The 16,358-nt window shown below is 43.8% G+C and overlaps 2 protein-coding genes across 2 annotated transcripts in view; both read left to right on the top strand.

Moving 5' to 3' along the window:
- The window catches only part of LOC144736805 (uncharacterized), a 104,337-nt gene extending 94,039 nt beyond the window's left edge, over window positions 1–10,298 (top strand). The window contains exons 30-33 of the mRNA XM_078619452.1: window positions 239–354; window positions 4,419–4,529; window positions 6,170–6,223; window positions 9,216–10,298. Of these exons, the coding sequence (XP_078475578.1) occupies window positions 239–354; window positions 4,419–4,529; window positions 6,170–6,223; window positions 9,216–9,352 (418 nt within the window). The 3' untranslated portion in view covers window positions 9,353–10,298. The remainder of the gene's footprint in view (window positions 1–238; window positions 355–4,418; window positions 4,530–6,169; window positions 6,224–9,215) is intronic.
- The window catches only part of LOC144736793 (uncharacterized), an 870,278-nt gene that overhangs the window by 208,216 nt on the left and 645,704 nt on the right, over window positions 1–16,358 (top strand). The gene's annotated exons all lie outside the window — the stretch shown is intronic.

Here is a 16,358-nt window from a genome sequence, read left to right as displayed (position 1 = left end):
GCCTAAAGCAGTAGTTTCATGTAAACTTGAGCTATTGCGCAAATCATCTCCAAGAGAGGAATTGCAACACATTCTATTTCACATGAATCATTTGCATTCGCTTTGGCATTTACAGTATTGATTTAAACCAACATGTATTGTTCATGTGTTAATGGGAATGGTCATGTGTGTCAGGCAGAATAAGCTAATTGGAATCATCATAGTGGTAATAACATTGCGGGGTGGCATTTATTTACAGCTTTGACCATTCTACGGTAAAGACCCTGCAAACTATATGGAACAAGTTGAATGCCGTCCTTTCAGTGGAGAAGAAACTTCTTGCCAAAGCGGATTTTCTTCGTGCAGGGGGACCAGGTGTGTACCAATATTTCCTATATTTACCAATTTGTCAAATTAGACGTTTTAGAAAGGCAGCTCCTAGACTGGAATCAACTTAAAAGGGTCTCTCCAGCAGGGCCTGGCATGTACAGCAATCATACTGATGGGTAGTTAACTGTTACAGAAAAGCCATCCACAAACCATTCCAGGAATGCATCCAGCCTCTGTGCTGTACAATTATTATTTTTGTTTATCAATATCACTTTGGATATTATTCTAGATTTCATTGCAGCCAAACGTCAGGCCCCAGTGTATCTGTTGATGCCTCTGGCATCGTGTCACAGCCATGCCTTGAAAACCAGTTCACTAAGCTGCTCAAGTAAATTAGTAAAGTATGCCCATTGGTTGTTTAATCGCCCTAACCCCTTTCTTTTTGGTGTTGTTATACTTAACTCGCCAGTGCAACGCTTAGCTCTTTCGAGCACTTAGACGTATCCTCAGGGGAATTCAATATACAATGCACGTTTTACACTATAAAAAATATCTGCATTAAATGTAAGTGTATCAAGTGTAGAATTACTAAACTAGATGTTTTATCTTAATACTTAAATTGGTGTAGGCAACACGACGATTAATATTCTATTTTTGAGTTAGGCCATATAATGATCTGAACAAATGTGTGTTGTTAAGACACATCACCTCCTAACACAGCCAAAGGAATTGCATTGTCACGTGTATAAGCATTTAAGGTGTCAATTATTATTGTTACAACTCACTGGTGAATTGACCAGCAATCCTCACTACCAAATTTTGCAATTAGATACAATGTTTCATTTGAAACTGCTTCAAACATCAACTTGACGATGCAGGAAGTCAAGATAACAATCCAGGAAGTCATAGTGACCATGTCACCTGATCCAGCGTATTATGTAAGTCTCATGACCTCAAAAGAACAACCAATCAGCTTTAAACTAGATATTAAATCAATAAAGTGTAATTTTGTGATAAATGTAGCAAGGCTAACAATGTGCATATGCATTGTGCATAACTAAGCATGACTATACTAGCCTATATGAATATACTAATGTAGCAATATATACTAATACTCAGTGTACACAAATATGAGGGGGAGGTGATGTTTGTAAACAGTAAGGAGCAGCAATGGGCTCTCTTTCTCCAGTAATAGCTAATTTATTATGGCAGTTTTAGAAACACCAGCACCTGCTAGTTTAGATAAGTAGGCGACACATAAGTTGTTGAGCCACGTGGGAAGGATACATTAAAATGTTCTCAATTGCCTGAATTCTCCACGCCAACCGTTCAATTCACCATAGAGATCGAGGAGGAAATCACCTTCCCCTTCCTGGGCGCCACAGTGGTGAGATGTTAAATACCTCGCCTGGTATACAGGAGATTGTGGGTTCGATCTCAACCCTGACACCTGTGAATATGGAGTTTTCATGTTCTCCCCGTGGTCAGGTGGATTTTTCTCCAGGTCCTCCGTTTTTTCCCTCCACATTTAGAAACATGCGTTTAGAGTATTTGGCTGCTATAAATTTCCACATGATAAGCCACTTCCTTGAACTATTGTTTATGGCCAGGTCGCATCTGAAAAAAAGCAATATAGCTCAGTGGGCCTTACCATGTAGAATAAAAAAAAAAATTGTAGTTTTATGTTCTGCTTTGGACATAGTCCACAAGGCAACATAACAGTGCTTCTCAGAAGAAAAAAACCATGATGATGCCTACCTAAATGAGCAGTCACATCACCACCCAAAACAGACATTCTCTCTCATGAAGATGCTCACCAAGCAATACTGTGTCAGTTGCTGAACATTTGAGATGTTGAGTGTTCAACGAGCCTTAGAGTGTACTGGGTATAGTACACAAAATACAGAGGGTTTCAAGTAAAACTGTAAACAAAACAAGTAATATAAAATACAAAAACCCTTGTCGGTTAAAACAATCAAAACTAATTATTCTTTCTGTAACCACTGATCGAACTGCTCGATTTCGAAATAAATAATGAATACAGTTGGATTTCACACTGTCAATAAAAAAATGTCAATACCAGCTAAAAAAAAGGTATGTGAGGGAGCTTTATCGTATTGTGTGCACCTGTGGAAAGTGCCACATTGGTCAAACAACCAATGGTTAGTGCTTTCGTAAATTAGTATCAGAGATGGATGCAATACTCACAGACTCCGGTGTTTGCTTCGGCAGGACATCTTGCCATGTCCTCTTCCAAGGGGGAGGGCGACCAAGTGGACTTTTACAAAATGGAGTGTTATGTAACACGAGCTGGTATTGGCAAGGAGTCATTGGAGAATCCAATGAGCTAGACGAAATAATAATTTAATCAAGTTGAAATTCATACATTAGGTGTGGCTTGGAAACACTTTTTTTAAATCAGGTTATTTAATAATACATTCTTCTTGAATGTAGAATATTTCGTTCAGTCAACAATAATGCTATCATGCTACAGGCTAGTATATTTATGAGCAATTATAATGAATACCCCATGTAATGTTAATCATTGGCCCAGGTATGAATTAACTTAGAGTTAATTAATTTGTAATTGTTCATATCTAGTTAAATCTCATTGGTTGTTCCCATAAGGCCATAGTACTTACGCTTTGGTTCTTTCGGTAAAGTCACGTAGGTATAAAATAAAATAAATCACGACGTTTCGAGCGCAACACAAGCGTCCGTCATCAGGTGGGAAAGCATAGTCGGCTGTTGAAGCAGACTGTTTTAAAAATTTTGAAATGGGTGTAGCTCAAGGGTTATAAAGAAGTGGCTGGGGCTAGTGATGTTAATGTGAGAAATTAGCATGTAACTGTAAGATAGAAGAGCAACCTCCTAAACATGGGCACGGAAGTGGCTATGTTAATGTGAGGGATTAGCATGATGTTAATGTGAGAAATTAGCATGTAAAAGTAAGCTAGAAGAGTGGCCTCCTAGACGAGGGCACGGAAGTGGCTATTTTAATGTTAGGAATTAGCATGATGTTAATGTGAGAAATAAGCATGTAACTGTAGAAAATAATGAGAAGAAGAGCAGCATCCTCGACGAGGGAGTGCAACCCAACGGGTGTAATCCGAAGGGCCTGTGAGTATGACAGTGCAATCCAAAAGACATGTGAGCATGAGAGTGCAATCCAAAGACATGATGGTACAATGCAAAGGACATGTGAGCATGAGAGATCTAAGAGAGAGGCATAGAGAGACACACACACTCTCATACTCACAGGCCCTTCGTATTATACCTATTGGGTTGCCACTCCCTCGTCGAGGAGGCCGCTCTTCTTCTCCTTCTCTTCTACAGTTACATGCTTATTTCTCACTTTAACATCATGCTAATCCTTCACATTAACATAGCCACTTCCGTGCCCTCTAATTTCTCACATTAACATCATGCTAATCTCTCACATTAACATAGCCACTTCCGTGTCCTTGTTTAGGAGGCCGCTCTTCTATCTTACAGTTACATGCTAATTTCTTACATTAACATCACTAGCCCCAGCCACTTCTTTATAACCCTTGCGCTACACCCATTTCAAACCTTTTAAAACAGTCTGCCTCAGCAGCAGACTATGCTATCCCACCTGATGACGGACGCTTGTGTTGCGCCCGAAACGTCGTGATTTATTTTATTTTATACCTACGTGACTTTACCAAAAGAACCAAAGAGAATGGATTCCTGCAGTCACGAAAGCTTCAAATCAAGCCATAACACTTATTGAAGAAACCAGATGAAGGGCACAGTTACTCTTAACTCCCTGGATTGTTGTGTTACTTCCTGGATCTTGTCTTGATGATGTTGGACATAGTTTAAAATAAAATATCATATCGAATCGCTAAATTTGGTTGGAAGTCTTTTTTTTCAACTTATTGGTGAGTTGAAACAATAATAATGTATGTGTTAAACACTTGTACAAGTGATGAGTAATTTATTTGGCAGTATCTGGTGATGGATGGTTCATATAACATATTTGGTCACATCATTGTAGCCTAACCCAAAAATGTTATAATGGGAATTAGATATTTTATCCTTTACCAAGAGTACCTTGCATAACCACGCTCTATTCCCATTTTCAGAACTGTTCAAGGAAATGCAAAAGTGCCTACAAAGTGACGCTGAGGAAAACGGACTTTTGGAAGTGATGATGGACATTTATACACTGATGATGGATTTTACTATCACATCGAGTAAGTGATACTTGTTCTGCCTGTTGTCATCTTTGCCGGAAGGATGGAAAGACACCACCATGCTCCCATATTGGCCAATTTAGGCATAGGTCAGGGGATATTTAACTTCCAGATCACCATCTGCGCACTGCTTGGCAAAAAGTCGAGAGATGCATGGTTGTAGTTTTTAATCTTGCCTTTTCAACAGTTATCTTTTTTTGAGTGAACGTGTTGTATATGAATTTGATTTTATGCATGTTTACCTTTACAGCCTTCACTCTTTGTATTCAACAATGTCCTGTATTTATTTTAATTGGTTATCATGACTGAAGTCCAGTCATAATGTCACGTAATATATGGTTGTTGTTCAAACTAGTTGAGCTATGAGTTGCTCATGTGGATCTCCTTAAAAGCAGTCTCCTCCCCCACTCATGTGTCGTGAGTCACTTTGGAGACCCTATAATAGGAGGCACATACTTTTATTATACACTTAAGCCCTTCTGTTCACACACGGGATAACTACAGATGGGTCAGGACAGCCGGCACGCTGCCTGACCCATGACGCCTGACCCACGACGCCGAGGAAACGAAGACGTAGCACGGCGGGTTCCATTCCAAACGACAGCCTCAATCCCACCTCGGGACCTCCCTTTTATGCCCCCAGCGTGGCCTGGCTCCGCCCTCGGCCACGCCCCCTTCTGGAAACTACCAGAAGATTCTGGGCTATACCCCACGTGTCCCCTCTGTCACCTTTGCCCTACATCCCTTACCTCGGCCTATCACGTGTCCTGTTAGCCGACCGGGCTGTTACGTCCTCAGATTCCCCTCTCTGCCGGCAACCAGCGCTACTCACCCTAGTGACCCATTCCATGACATTGCATGCTCTGCTGCACCCACAATTCCCCTCTTTGTCAGTAAGCAGCGCTATGCGCCGTAGTGACCCAATCTATGTCACTACACAGGCATTACTTCCAGCCGTCACGTAGCTTCCAGGCTCCGTGCTGGCAGCTCCCAGCCCAAGTCTCTCAGTTACCTCATCATATTGCTTTCATGTCCTCTGTGTCCTTATGGTGAGCTCCTTTCAAGGAGAAGTTTACCTTAGGGAACACCAAGATGACAATGAATGCTGCTAGTAAGCAGGTTGTGCGAGGGCTGCTATGTTGTGGGGAGCAAAGGAGCAGCGCGCACGCTCACCGTGCGAGCTGCCGTACTGGCGTGGAGGAGGCCACGGTGCCTCCCTCTTTGGAGTGCACCGCCACTGCCTGCGTTTCAGTCGGGGAGAGGATATGCGGTGGTGGGTACCAGGGACCCAACCTCGATTTGGCACAAAGCAAATTGCGTTTCTCTCATTTCTTAACTCGTAATGAAATCACCGCACACCCTGAGTGGAATGAACCTCACATGTCATTAGCCAATCTGAGATGGTCAATACTTCCCCATTCCTGTTCCTACCTTACTTTAATTATGCAAAATATTCATTTACAGTGACTGACTTTATGCATTTACATAATAAGGCCTTAATAAGTCTATATATAGAAATGATCAAATCCATTTATAAATAACGATTCGCTACTTTTGAAATGCATGAAGAAAGCAGTAAAAATACAAATAATGAGTCAAGCGGGGAGAAATACTCAGTTCATTTTGTTTTGCCATTTCAGTTCAAGCACATCATGAAAATGAAGATACGTTTCCAGAACCTGAAGAAATTAAAGGTATTTATCATGCTCTAGCTGCACTGTTCACTAGCCTTTCAGCCATTTTTATTGCAGTTACGGAACACATTACCACAGCCTCTATGTTGTCTAAAGGGAAATTGTATAACAATTGTTAATTAGGTATCAGGTTGTTGCAAGTGATTAGAACTATGACACCTCCAGAAAATATTCTTCATGATATGATGTAGTCTATACTTAGATCATTCTTCAGTCGGCTCTGATAATGTAGCTGCATGACTCTGTGAACTGGCTCAGTGACAAGAACACAGCCCAGCAGTCATGCGCCGGACCCACTGGTGTCATCGGGCTTCACCAGACAGGCTGCTTCCCAATGGCAATGGCGTGGGGAGGCCTAATAATTAGATTACCACCTTCATCAAGAGCCATAATCTCTACACTGCTGGATGAATAACTTTTCTACGCCGTCACCATCCCACATGGTCTTGTGATGCCACAATCTTCCACGCTCCTGCATATGACCTGATACCACTCAATACTCTCAGCAAGGTTATCTCCTTTGGCTGCTATTCTGTCACCAGTCTCGTACAGTGTCTACAATTTGTATTTGTTCTCTGATCCACGTGTTCCTGTGTCAGTGCTATTCTAAGCATAATCATTCACATCGTTGCGGATAATATAAGTAGAAAATAGATGAGCAGATAATGTCTCCTTCATATATCTGTTTCCACTTAAAAAATACTTTTTTTCATCTAGTTTTATCTTTGTATTCTTCACACTGCAAATGATTGTGTCAAACTATAGGATCAATTTCTTAAAGAGGGGTTTCTTACCTATAAAATGTAGCAGTTCACAAGCACTGATTGAAGCAAGTCTCACTTTATTGACGAGACACTGTATGTCAAACCAAGTTCAGCGTTTGCTTTAACTTAATCAGTGCTGTACTCCCAGAATGTCACGTGGCTTATGTGTTGTGTAAGACTTTGTTTAAGTAGAGAGACGGATATATGAAGCGTAGTGTTTGCTTATCTATTTTGTCTAAGCTAAATGCATTTGAGCAGATTTTGATGTATTTAATGTCCAAGAGATCTACCAAAAAAACTATCCTTAGTATGAATGACATGGCAATGCATGTTCTAAATACGTTTAGCCCAGAAAACTGTATGACAAAAGCCACTGATCCAGGTTGACCAAAAGGGACTATTTTTGCAAACATGCTATCTCCTCAAATACACAGTCTCATTGCTATCAGGCGTGAACATGAACTCAGCATGCGTGGATGTTAAGTGAATGTTTTATTGATGGAATGTGATATATAAATGGCGTAGGGAGGTCTTCATCCAGCAGTGGATTGATCGTGGGACGATATTGAAAGACGTAAGTGCGTATTTCGAACAAGTTATTGTTAAGGACTTTTTAACGGGTTACCGGACAGGAACCCTAATAAAGGGGCAGCTCTTTCATAGGGGCAGTGCCTCATTGTGGGGGGTACCTGCCATGGCTCCAGCATACATTTTTGCTGCCACTGGCCACAGGTAGGTTGGCAAAACATATCTAGTTTAAAAAATGGTGTTTATGATAAATATATCCTGAAATATATTTTACTGAATATGACACCAGACCTAAAACAATGCATACCTTCCAAGCCAGCTCAGAACAGATTATCCCGAACAGCTTGTGCAAAGCGTGACCATTTTTGAGTTTCAGACTTCACCAGAACGGTGGTAGACATCTTCTAGTGACCGCGTACGCTTATAGCAGCAGCAGCAGCAGCAACCCGCTCATCCACAGAACAACAAAGCATGAGATACATCACGGCACCATGCTGACACCAGCAGTGCACTCTCAACAGAGGTGCTGGCATGAGGGATGCCCTGCTGTGTTCTGGCAATGAGTTATCAGTCATGACTACAGGGTGCACAGCTGATCTTCCTAGTGCAAGGGATTTTTTGTGTAATTTCCCATTTTTAAATTAACACATTTCATCCCAATTATGTATTTTAATAACTGGAATTCTATGTTTCATTCCAACAAATGGTTAAGTATTTTGAATGGATTGTACTTCATAATGACTTTCACAGCATTGGCATAATTGTGCATAGCTCATATTACTCATGCTGTACAACAGTTTGACAACCACCAATATAAAGGAATATGAGCGACCGTATAACCCCATCTCCAAGACAGGCATGGCTAGCGATAGCTGTGCCCATTGGACAGCATGCCCACATTACCTATTGAGAGCAGTGGAAATACGTAACACGGCATAGGCTATGCTGGAAAGTTATTGCTGCATTGTAAATATATGTAACTGTTTTCTTTCCCATGGGTGTGCAAGCGTGGTGCAGTCATACATTGTGCGTTTCACAAATTATTAAGCGCACCGACATTGCATCCTTGACCTACGCCGCGTGCAGTAATGCTGCTGTGTGATGTGGCAGAGGCTCTTCAAGTCATGCATGTGCAGTAACAGCTGTATCTGATTTAAATGTCTACGATCAAGTCACCCTCATTGCCTCAATCTCATCGGATCTCAGACGTTTAACAGGCTTGAGCCTGGTTAGTATTCTGGTGAAAGACTACCTGGAAATATGCCAGATGATGTAGACTTGGGTTGTAAGGTGATTAGGAGATAGCAGTACATCAATAGACAGTTAAATCCATCTGTGCAGAGCTTTAGACATTGCTTTCCTGTATGTATGGGTTATCTGCAGGTATTCTGGTGTCTTCCCAAATGTTAAACAGCCATTAACAGAATTGGCTAAACATCAAAATGCAGGACTTTTCTAAAAACGTCTTTATACTCAGCTTTCCCTATGTGCATGGAGGACATTGTAGTTACTGCCATCATTTTTATTATAATAGCATTTTGAAGTTATGCAGTGGAAATAAAATGTAAACATTTTGGCTGATACTTCCTGCTCACAACACACATTCGAGTGCACACCATTGTCTCCAACCAGTCTTCAAATGCACGACACGTCTGGATGTGCTGTGATTCATTAACAACAAGTACATCTCCGTTTTTCAGCTCAGAAAAGGCGGCATGCGTTTAAAGACATTCTCCGCCGAGTGCCAAGACTATTACGACGCAGGCACCGCGGCAGACCCTCAAGGACGGGCACAGACGGCGTTATCGGAGGAACGCATAACTATTTGCTCCTATAATGAGCCAAGAATGTGTCCCGCGTGTAACGTCACTCCACATCGACCAGCCCCCCTCATTAATAATCATGAGCAGTTAACGTCACTCCAGATCGAACAGCCCCCCTCATTAATAATCATGAACAAGTGACGTCCACCAAATGGACACCCCCCCCCCTCCATTAATAATAATTAGCGGGTGACGTCACTCTACATGGGGGGGGCAAGGCGCCTCCTCCCCCCTCCTCAGCGTTAACTTACAACCCTCACTCCAAAGGCAGAACCCTCACGTCACGCAATCTCCGCAACGCTATTGAGACATACAAGTAAAAAGGGCGTCATGATGAACAAGGATTTATAACCTTTAAATGAAATAATTCTGTGTCACCGCGGCCGTAAAAAATGCACACGAATTGATGGAATGAATATCACGTCGCGGCCTGCTTTTCGCTTACAAGTTTCAGATTTACTGCAATACACCCCGTCCTTTGACCAGCAAAAGGCTAGTTAATATTAATCACTTAACAACCATTGCTTAATATTAATTACTTAAGCATTGCTATGTAGCTTTATTTACGCAATTATCTCTGAGTTTTTAAACTAAACTTTTATTTACCAGGTAAAGCCCGCGGAGCTATTGCCTTCTTTTCAGAGTTGATCTAGCCACGCATCGTAGCAGCCACATCATCTAAATGCACGTTTCTAAATATGAAGGGCCATACCATAGTACTTATATAATTATCCACATGACCGCACGGAGTACATACAATTTCTGTCAGGGTCAGGATCGAATCCATGCGCTCCTGCATACCAGCCGAGGGAAATAACATCACCACCGCGTGATTGCGCTTTCATTTGAATGAAGCCACTCATGTAATAGATATTCCAGTATGTTATGACACATGCAGATGTTACATGTAAATGTCCATTCAATGTGTATGCAAATACAATAAAACATGATTAATCTGTGGTGATATGGTGGATGGGTTTCACCCATCCTAGAATCTGTGGCGTACTGTGGGAATAACTCATACAGTTCCGAAACCTATACAATTTTTTTTAGTTTCTAACACAACTCTAAAAGTCTGTGAAAATTTAACGGATGTTAGTCATGTTTAGTCACCTGGCGAAAAACTCCAAATTCCGTCTATATTTAATACATTGTGGGAGTTACTGAACAACAATTAATGCCACATTGCAGCGTGAGTTCACAGCACGTGCTGCAGCCGGCGGGTGTTTGTGTAGTGGGTTCGAATTAGGTGCACACACACATAGCTTGGAGGCAACACTATTAAACGGTAAGTAATATAACACTGTACATGAGGGGGTGACTACCTTCCTCAACTCACTAACACTCTGGAACACTACACAGAGTGGACCAGGCAGGCGACAGGCTGCCTGGTCCAGGACGACGACCTGGGACTTGAGGACCGATGATGTCGTCTTCACTTCGGAGTTCAACAGCCCCGCTCTGCATCCACACCCCGCTTATATCCCTTCCCCAACCTCACGGGAAGGTCTGGGTCCCTCCACCACGTGACCCCCCAGGCACCCCTTGGGGCCCCCAGCCCTCGTATGGGCCGACACAGTAGTGACGTCCTATGTCACTACATCACCCCCCCTGTATAAACACACAGCCGTCCCGGCTGTAACACAACTGTGAAACATCGAAAAGGTGTGCCTCCGAACCAGCAACATCAATAAATGACCGGCGACCGATAAGAAATACAATCACGTAATATACACAGAATCGACGAGGGTAAAAGAAAGGGAACCGCATAGAAAACGGGGAATTAACAACAACAAATATACATGAAAACTGGCTAACCCACTTACGCTCCAGCACAGCCTCCGCGTGAGAATCACGCATGCACCGACATGTGAGTGTGGCTATTGGAACGATGGCGTAGGCAATGAGCAAGGCGTCTGAGAGCCATGTAGAGCAGCCAGTCTTCCACGAGTCCATGTGGCCGGGCCCCCCAGGGGAGGTGCACACACCCCCCCTGGAGGCCCTGGGGAACTAGAAGCGGCCCAAAGGGCACGGCCCCTCCCCAGGAGTCAAGAACAGGAGGAGCAGGAGTAGCTGACGCATGCTCCACTCCCTCCCCCCCCCCAGTCCATAGCCGGTCGGCATAACCGGCGACTCCAAGGTGGCAGGTAGATACTGCCTCCTGTGACGAGAAACAAACCCTCCTGAGGCATCACTCAACGAACACTCGCCTCCGCTCTTCGGACATGACAGTCACCCAGCCCCAGGGTAGTGGAGATGATTGTATACCGCCCGGCGGGAGAAAATAAAACAAAAATATACAGATTCCGACGCGTTGGATGCACAACCAACACCGGTAATCGAACCGAAATCACACAACCACGCCATGGATGGCAGGGTTCCACACCACCCTACCACCGGCCCATCCGTCAGGTGGTGAGAAGGCGAAGACCAACATGTCTAGCACCCCTCTACACACACTAATTAATATTCCGGATGTCTGTCTACGTCCCGGGTCGAGAAGTCGTACTTCAGGGTCGACCAATGTACTGGGCAAAGAAGTCGCACTTCAGTGCTGCTCCAGTATCTACATTTTAAAAAATATATATAAAATCGACATGACACAAACAAAATAAATCTGCCTGCTCTTGCCCAGAAATGGCGGCCGCACGCGCGAACCGCATCTCCAAGGCATCCCGTGCTTGGGTCCCAGCAGCCCTCACTGAGGACCACCACAGACATTACATGTCACCGGTTAGCACCCCCCCCCCCCCGCCTTTCGGACATAGCGTCTCCATCCAGAGGCGTAGCTAGGGGTGGGCAGGGGGGTACATATGTCCCCGGGCGCCAAGGTAAAGGGGCGCCAAAATGAGGCTTACAACGTTACATTAGAACTTATTGCGGCGGGCGCGGCAGCCTGAAACTACTGCACAAATCTGCACGTCAACCAAAAAGTTTATATATCCCGCCACACACAGCCTACATGTCATGTAATTTAATTTTGGTACGCGCGCCTATTAAGAACTTACATGGAAGAACGTCCCAAACAACAGACAGCCGCAGTCTTTCAGCCTTAGTCACTGGCCTGTTTTTGGTGGCAAAAACTACGACGGCCTGAAACACGCTGGAGTGCACGATCAGAAGCTGTTAAAGCTATCTATGAAGGACTGGATGAACTAGTAGGGCTGCTAGACAAATCATCGGAGGACGTAACTATGACGCCTGAAACCAAAAGTGATGCAGAACAGTTACAGGGATGTGTATTAAATTTTTACTTCATAGTTTTATTACATTTCTGGAATGTCATTCTTGGAAAAATGTATCGTGTTCAGAAGCACTTACAGGATCCTACTATAAATTTCAAGGAAGCAGCAACTGATCATGAATCTTTGGAGCATGAATTTGTCAAGCTTCGTGATGAGTTGAGCCAAGTTGCTGTAGAAAACGCCAAAACAAGATGCACAGCCTGGGGGATCGATGTGGACAGAGATTTGACGGTACATGGCTCCGTCCATCGTCCCTTTAATGCGGTGAAGTTGTCCTGTCCCCTTAGCAGAAAAACACCCCCAAAGCATAATGTTTCCACCTCCATGTTTGACGGTGGGGATGGTGTTCTTGGGGTCATAGGCAGCATTCCTCCTCCTCCAAACACGGCGAGTTGAGTTGATGCCAAAGAGCTCCATTTTGGTCTCATCTGACCACAACACTTTCACCCAGTTGTCCTCTGAATCATTCAGATGTTCATTGGCAAACTTCAGACGGGCATGTATATGTGCTTTCTTGAGCAGGGGGACCTTGCGGGCGCTGCAGGATTTCAGTCCTTAACGGCGTAGTGTGTTACCAACTGTTTTCTTGGTGACTATGGTCCCAGCTGCCTTGAGATCATTGACAAGATCCTCCCGTGTAGTTCTGGGCTGATTCCTCACCGTTCTCATGATCATTGCAACTCCACGAGGTGAGATCTTGCATGGAGCCCCAGGCCGAGGGAGATTGACAGTTATTTTGTGTTTCTTCCATTTGCGAAAAATCGCACCAACTGTTGTCACCTTCTCACCAAGCTGCTTGGCGATGGTCTTGTAGCCCATTCCAGCCTTGTGTAGGTCTACAATCTTGTCCCTGACATCCTTGGAGAGTTCTTTGGTCTTTGCCATGGTGGAGAGTTTGGAATCTGATTGATTGCTTCTGTGAACAGGTGTCTTTTATACAGGTAACAAGCTGAGATTAGGAGCACTCCCTTTAAGAGTCCTCCTAATCTCCGCTCGTTACCTGTATAAGACACCTGGGAGCCAGAAATCTTTCTGATTGAGAGGGGGTCAAATACATATTTCCCTCATTAAAATGCGAATCAATTTATAACATTTTTGACATGCGTTTTTCTAGATTTTGTTGTTGTTATTCTGCTTCTCACTGTTCAAATAAACCTACCATTAAAATTATAGACTGATCATTTCTTTGTCAGTGGGCAAACGTACAAAATCAACAGGGGATCAAATACTTGTTTCCCTCACTGTATTTTATCGACTTCAACAGATGTCAACACGGTTTTTACGACTAAAAGACCTGAACACAAAATTTTGATTTCTGCTGGACGTCAAAACTCTTCTATCCGACACAGATGTCGATGCAATTCGTCGAAATTGCACAGATTTTGGAAATTTCTATGACACCGACATCAATGGCCACGAACTTTTCACAGAAATTGGAGATTTCAAAATGCTGCTCAGTAACCGGAATGAAGTTCTACCAGAAACTCCTTTGGATCTTCTTGGTTTTATTGTGTTTTATGGAGACGACATATTTCCGAATTTGCGAATTTCACTGCATATTGTATTAACAATAGCAGTTTCAATTGCAAGCTGTGAGCGGTCGTTCAGCAAAATGAAACTTATTTTGTTGTATTTGCGTGCTTCAATGGGACAAGATCGTCTCAGCGATCTTGTTCTTCTTAGCGTTGAAAGAGAAACATTGGAAAAAACAGATTTTAATTACGTGATTGACCAGTTTGCGACAGTGAAATCAAGAAAAATAAATCTTTTGTAGACTGTCAACCAGTCTACTACAGTAACTGAATGAGCCATGTAATATAATTGCTATAAATTTGCTTCTTTAAATACAATGTTTCATTAACATTTTTATTGTTATTCCTTATTCGATGTAATAGGAAAATGTGATTTAACGGGGGGGGGGGGCGCCAATTTTATAGTTCGTCCCCGGGCGCAAAATATACTAGCTACGCCTCTGTCTCCATCCTAAAACCGTGCACGTCGGCCATATCGGGGGGAAATTCTATGTAACCACCCCACTGCCTTTCTGACGCGCGTCACAACCAGTAGCACGCGTCAGCCGTATCAGGGGAATTTTAACCCAGTCTCTCTCCAAGACTCGCATCGCAGCATATAGCTGTACCGACCGAGCTGAGACGACCCATCGTTCACTCACTGTACAACATGCACCCTAACAACTGTGGGATATAGTCCCAACTTAACGGGACAACTACACCTGAACACTACGAATCTCCAGCCCACTGTTTCAACGCGCCTCGGAGTGTCTCAATCTCCGGGCCGTCAGGGCGAGCCTACAGCTCCAAACGCACCACGGAGGGTCTCAACCTCCGAGCCGTCAGGTCAAGCCATCAGCCATAGCATGACAGAACCACACTCTCTGAGCCATGTGAGCGCACAGCCCACTAGGCTAGACAAGGCACGGAGTGTCTCGATCTCTGGGCTGTCAGGTCAAGGCGTCAGACACAGCATGACGGGACCACAACGTTTGTGTTAGACACGCAATACTCACTGGGCCAGTCTGGTCAGGATCTGCGCCCCAAGATAGGTGACAGCCAGCACCACAATTCCAAATCCCTGGCAGCATGTCACCATCGCAATTGAAATGCTCCATACCAATGACGGCAGAGCCACAAACCAAGGCAGTCATCCCCCACACAATCGCAATTTAACACCATCACAACACATACAATTTGAATTAGGATCCCCCACTGAACTGATCCAATGCCGAACAGGTACACACAATTTGTGACGATCCCGATTATTCAATGGTCACAACAATACCTCACATCCCGTATCCGTACACATCATCTCCGAGACTCGCATTGCAGCATGCAGCTGTACCAACCGAGTTGAGAGAGCAATGCAATTTGGCGGCAATTAACTGAAACGCACCCCCGATCCATGTAGAACACAAGGGGCATTCCCGCACAAAAGACATAATCTGTGCAACAACGGACAGGAACCAACCAGTGAGTTTGAAACACACCGAACCTGTCATTTCAAAATCCCCTTCAACATTAACCATGGGACTCAGGGCATTCGAATTTTGAGAGAAAAGAAAACTAGACAAAACCCAATAATCGCCGAATTGATTAATACAGTATATGCAGTATACGCAGTTTGTACAGTCAATCATTTGGAGCAATGCTCCATCCAGTCCCCACATGGCAACACACACAATCAATACTCCAGACAATCCGTACATAGTAAATAATCACAAGCAAGTACCCAACAGTCCATACACTGTTAACACTCTCAAGCAAAGCTCCATGCGGTCTGTACCTTGGCAACAATGACGATCAAAGTTGCTGACAGGTACACGTGAACAATCACGAGCGAAGCTCCATACAGTATACACAATAACAATCGCGATTTTGCAACAAAACAATGTAACAACACGAGTCCTTAACACTGCAACCCACAGGATATCAACGGAGCTCAGGACACCCAACAACGAATTAATCATTAACTGCCCCCTTGAACATAACGATCTCGACGCCGTAATTAACAACAAACACTGTTACAAGCAGACACCGGCACGGACGCCGCGTCAATTTGTCACGCACACAACCGGACGAACACCCTCCGCAAACCAGCGAGTTAAAAAAAAACACACGTAATCGCAACCCGGTGCCTGCAAGATGGGTGAAGTTATTATTATTATTTTTCTTGGGGTCGGGTGCTTATGTCATGTCACGACTCGCCTGGCAAACTGTGAATAGCGGAGGGCGGCAAGGTGGAGCACTGGGACGCCCCG

Source organism: Lampetra planeri, chromosome 3, assembly GCF_965212315.1.
Source record: "Lampetra planeri chromosome 3, kcLamPlan1.2.h2, whole genome shotgun sequence".
NCBI lineage: Eukaryota > Metazoa > Chordata > Hyperoartia > Petromyzontiformes > Petromyzontidae > Lampetra > Lampetra planeri.
Note: the sequence above shows the minus strand (reverse complement) of the source record. Positions and strands in the feature narration are given on the sequence as shown.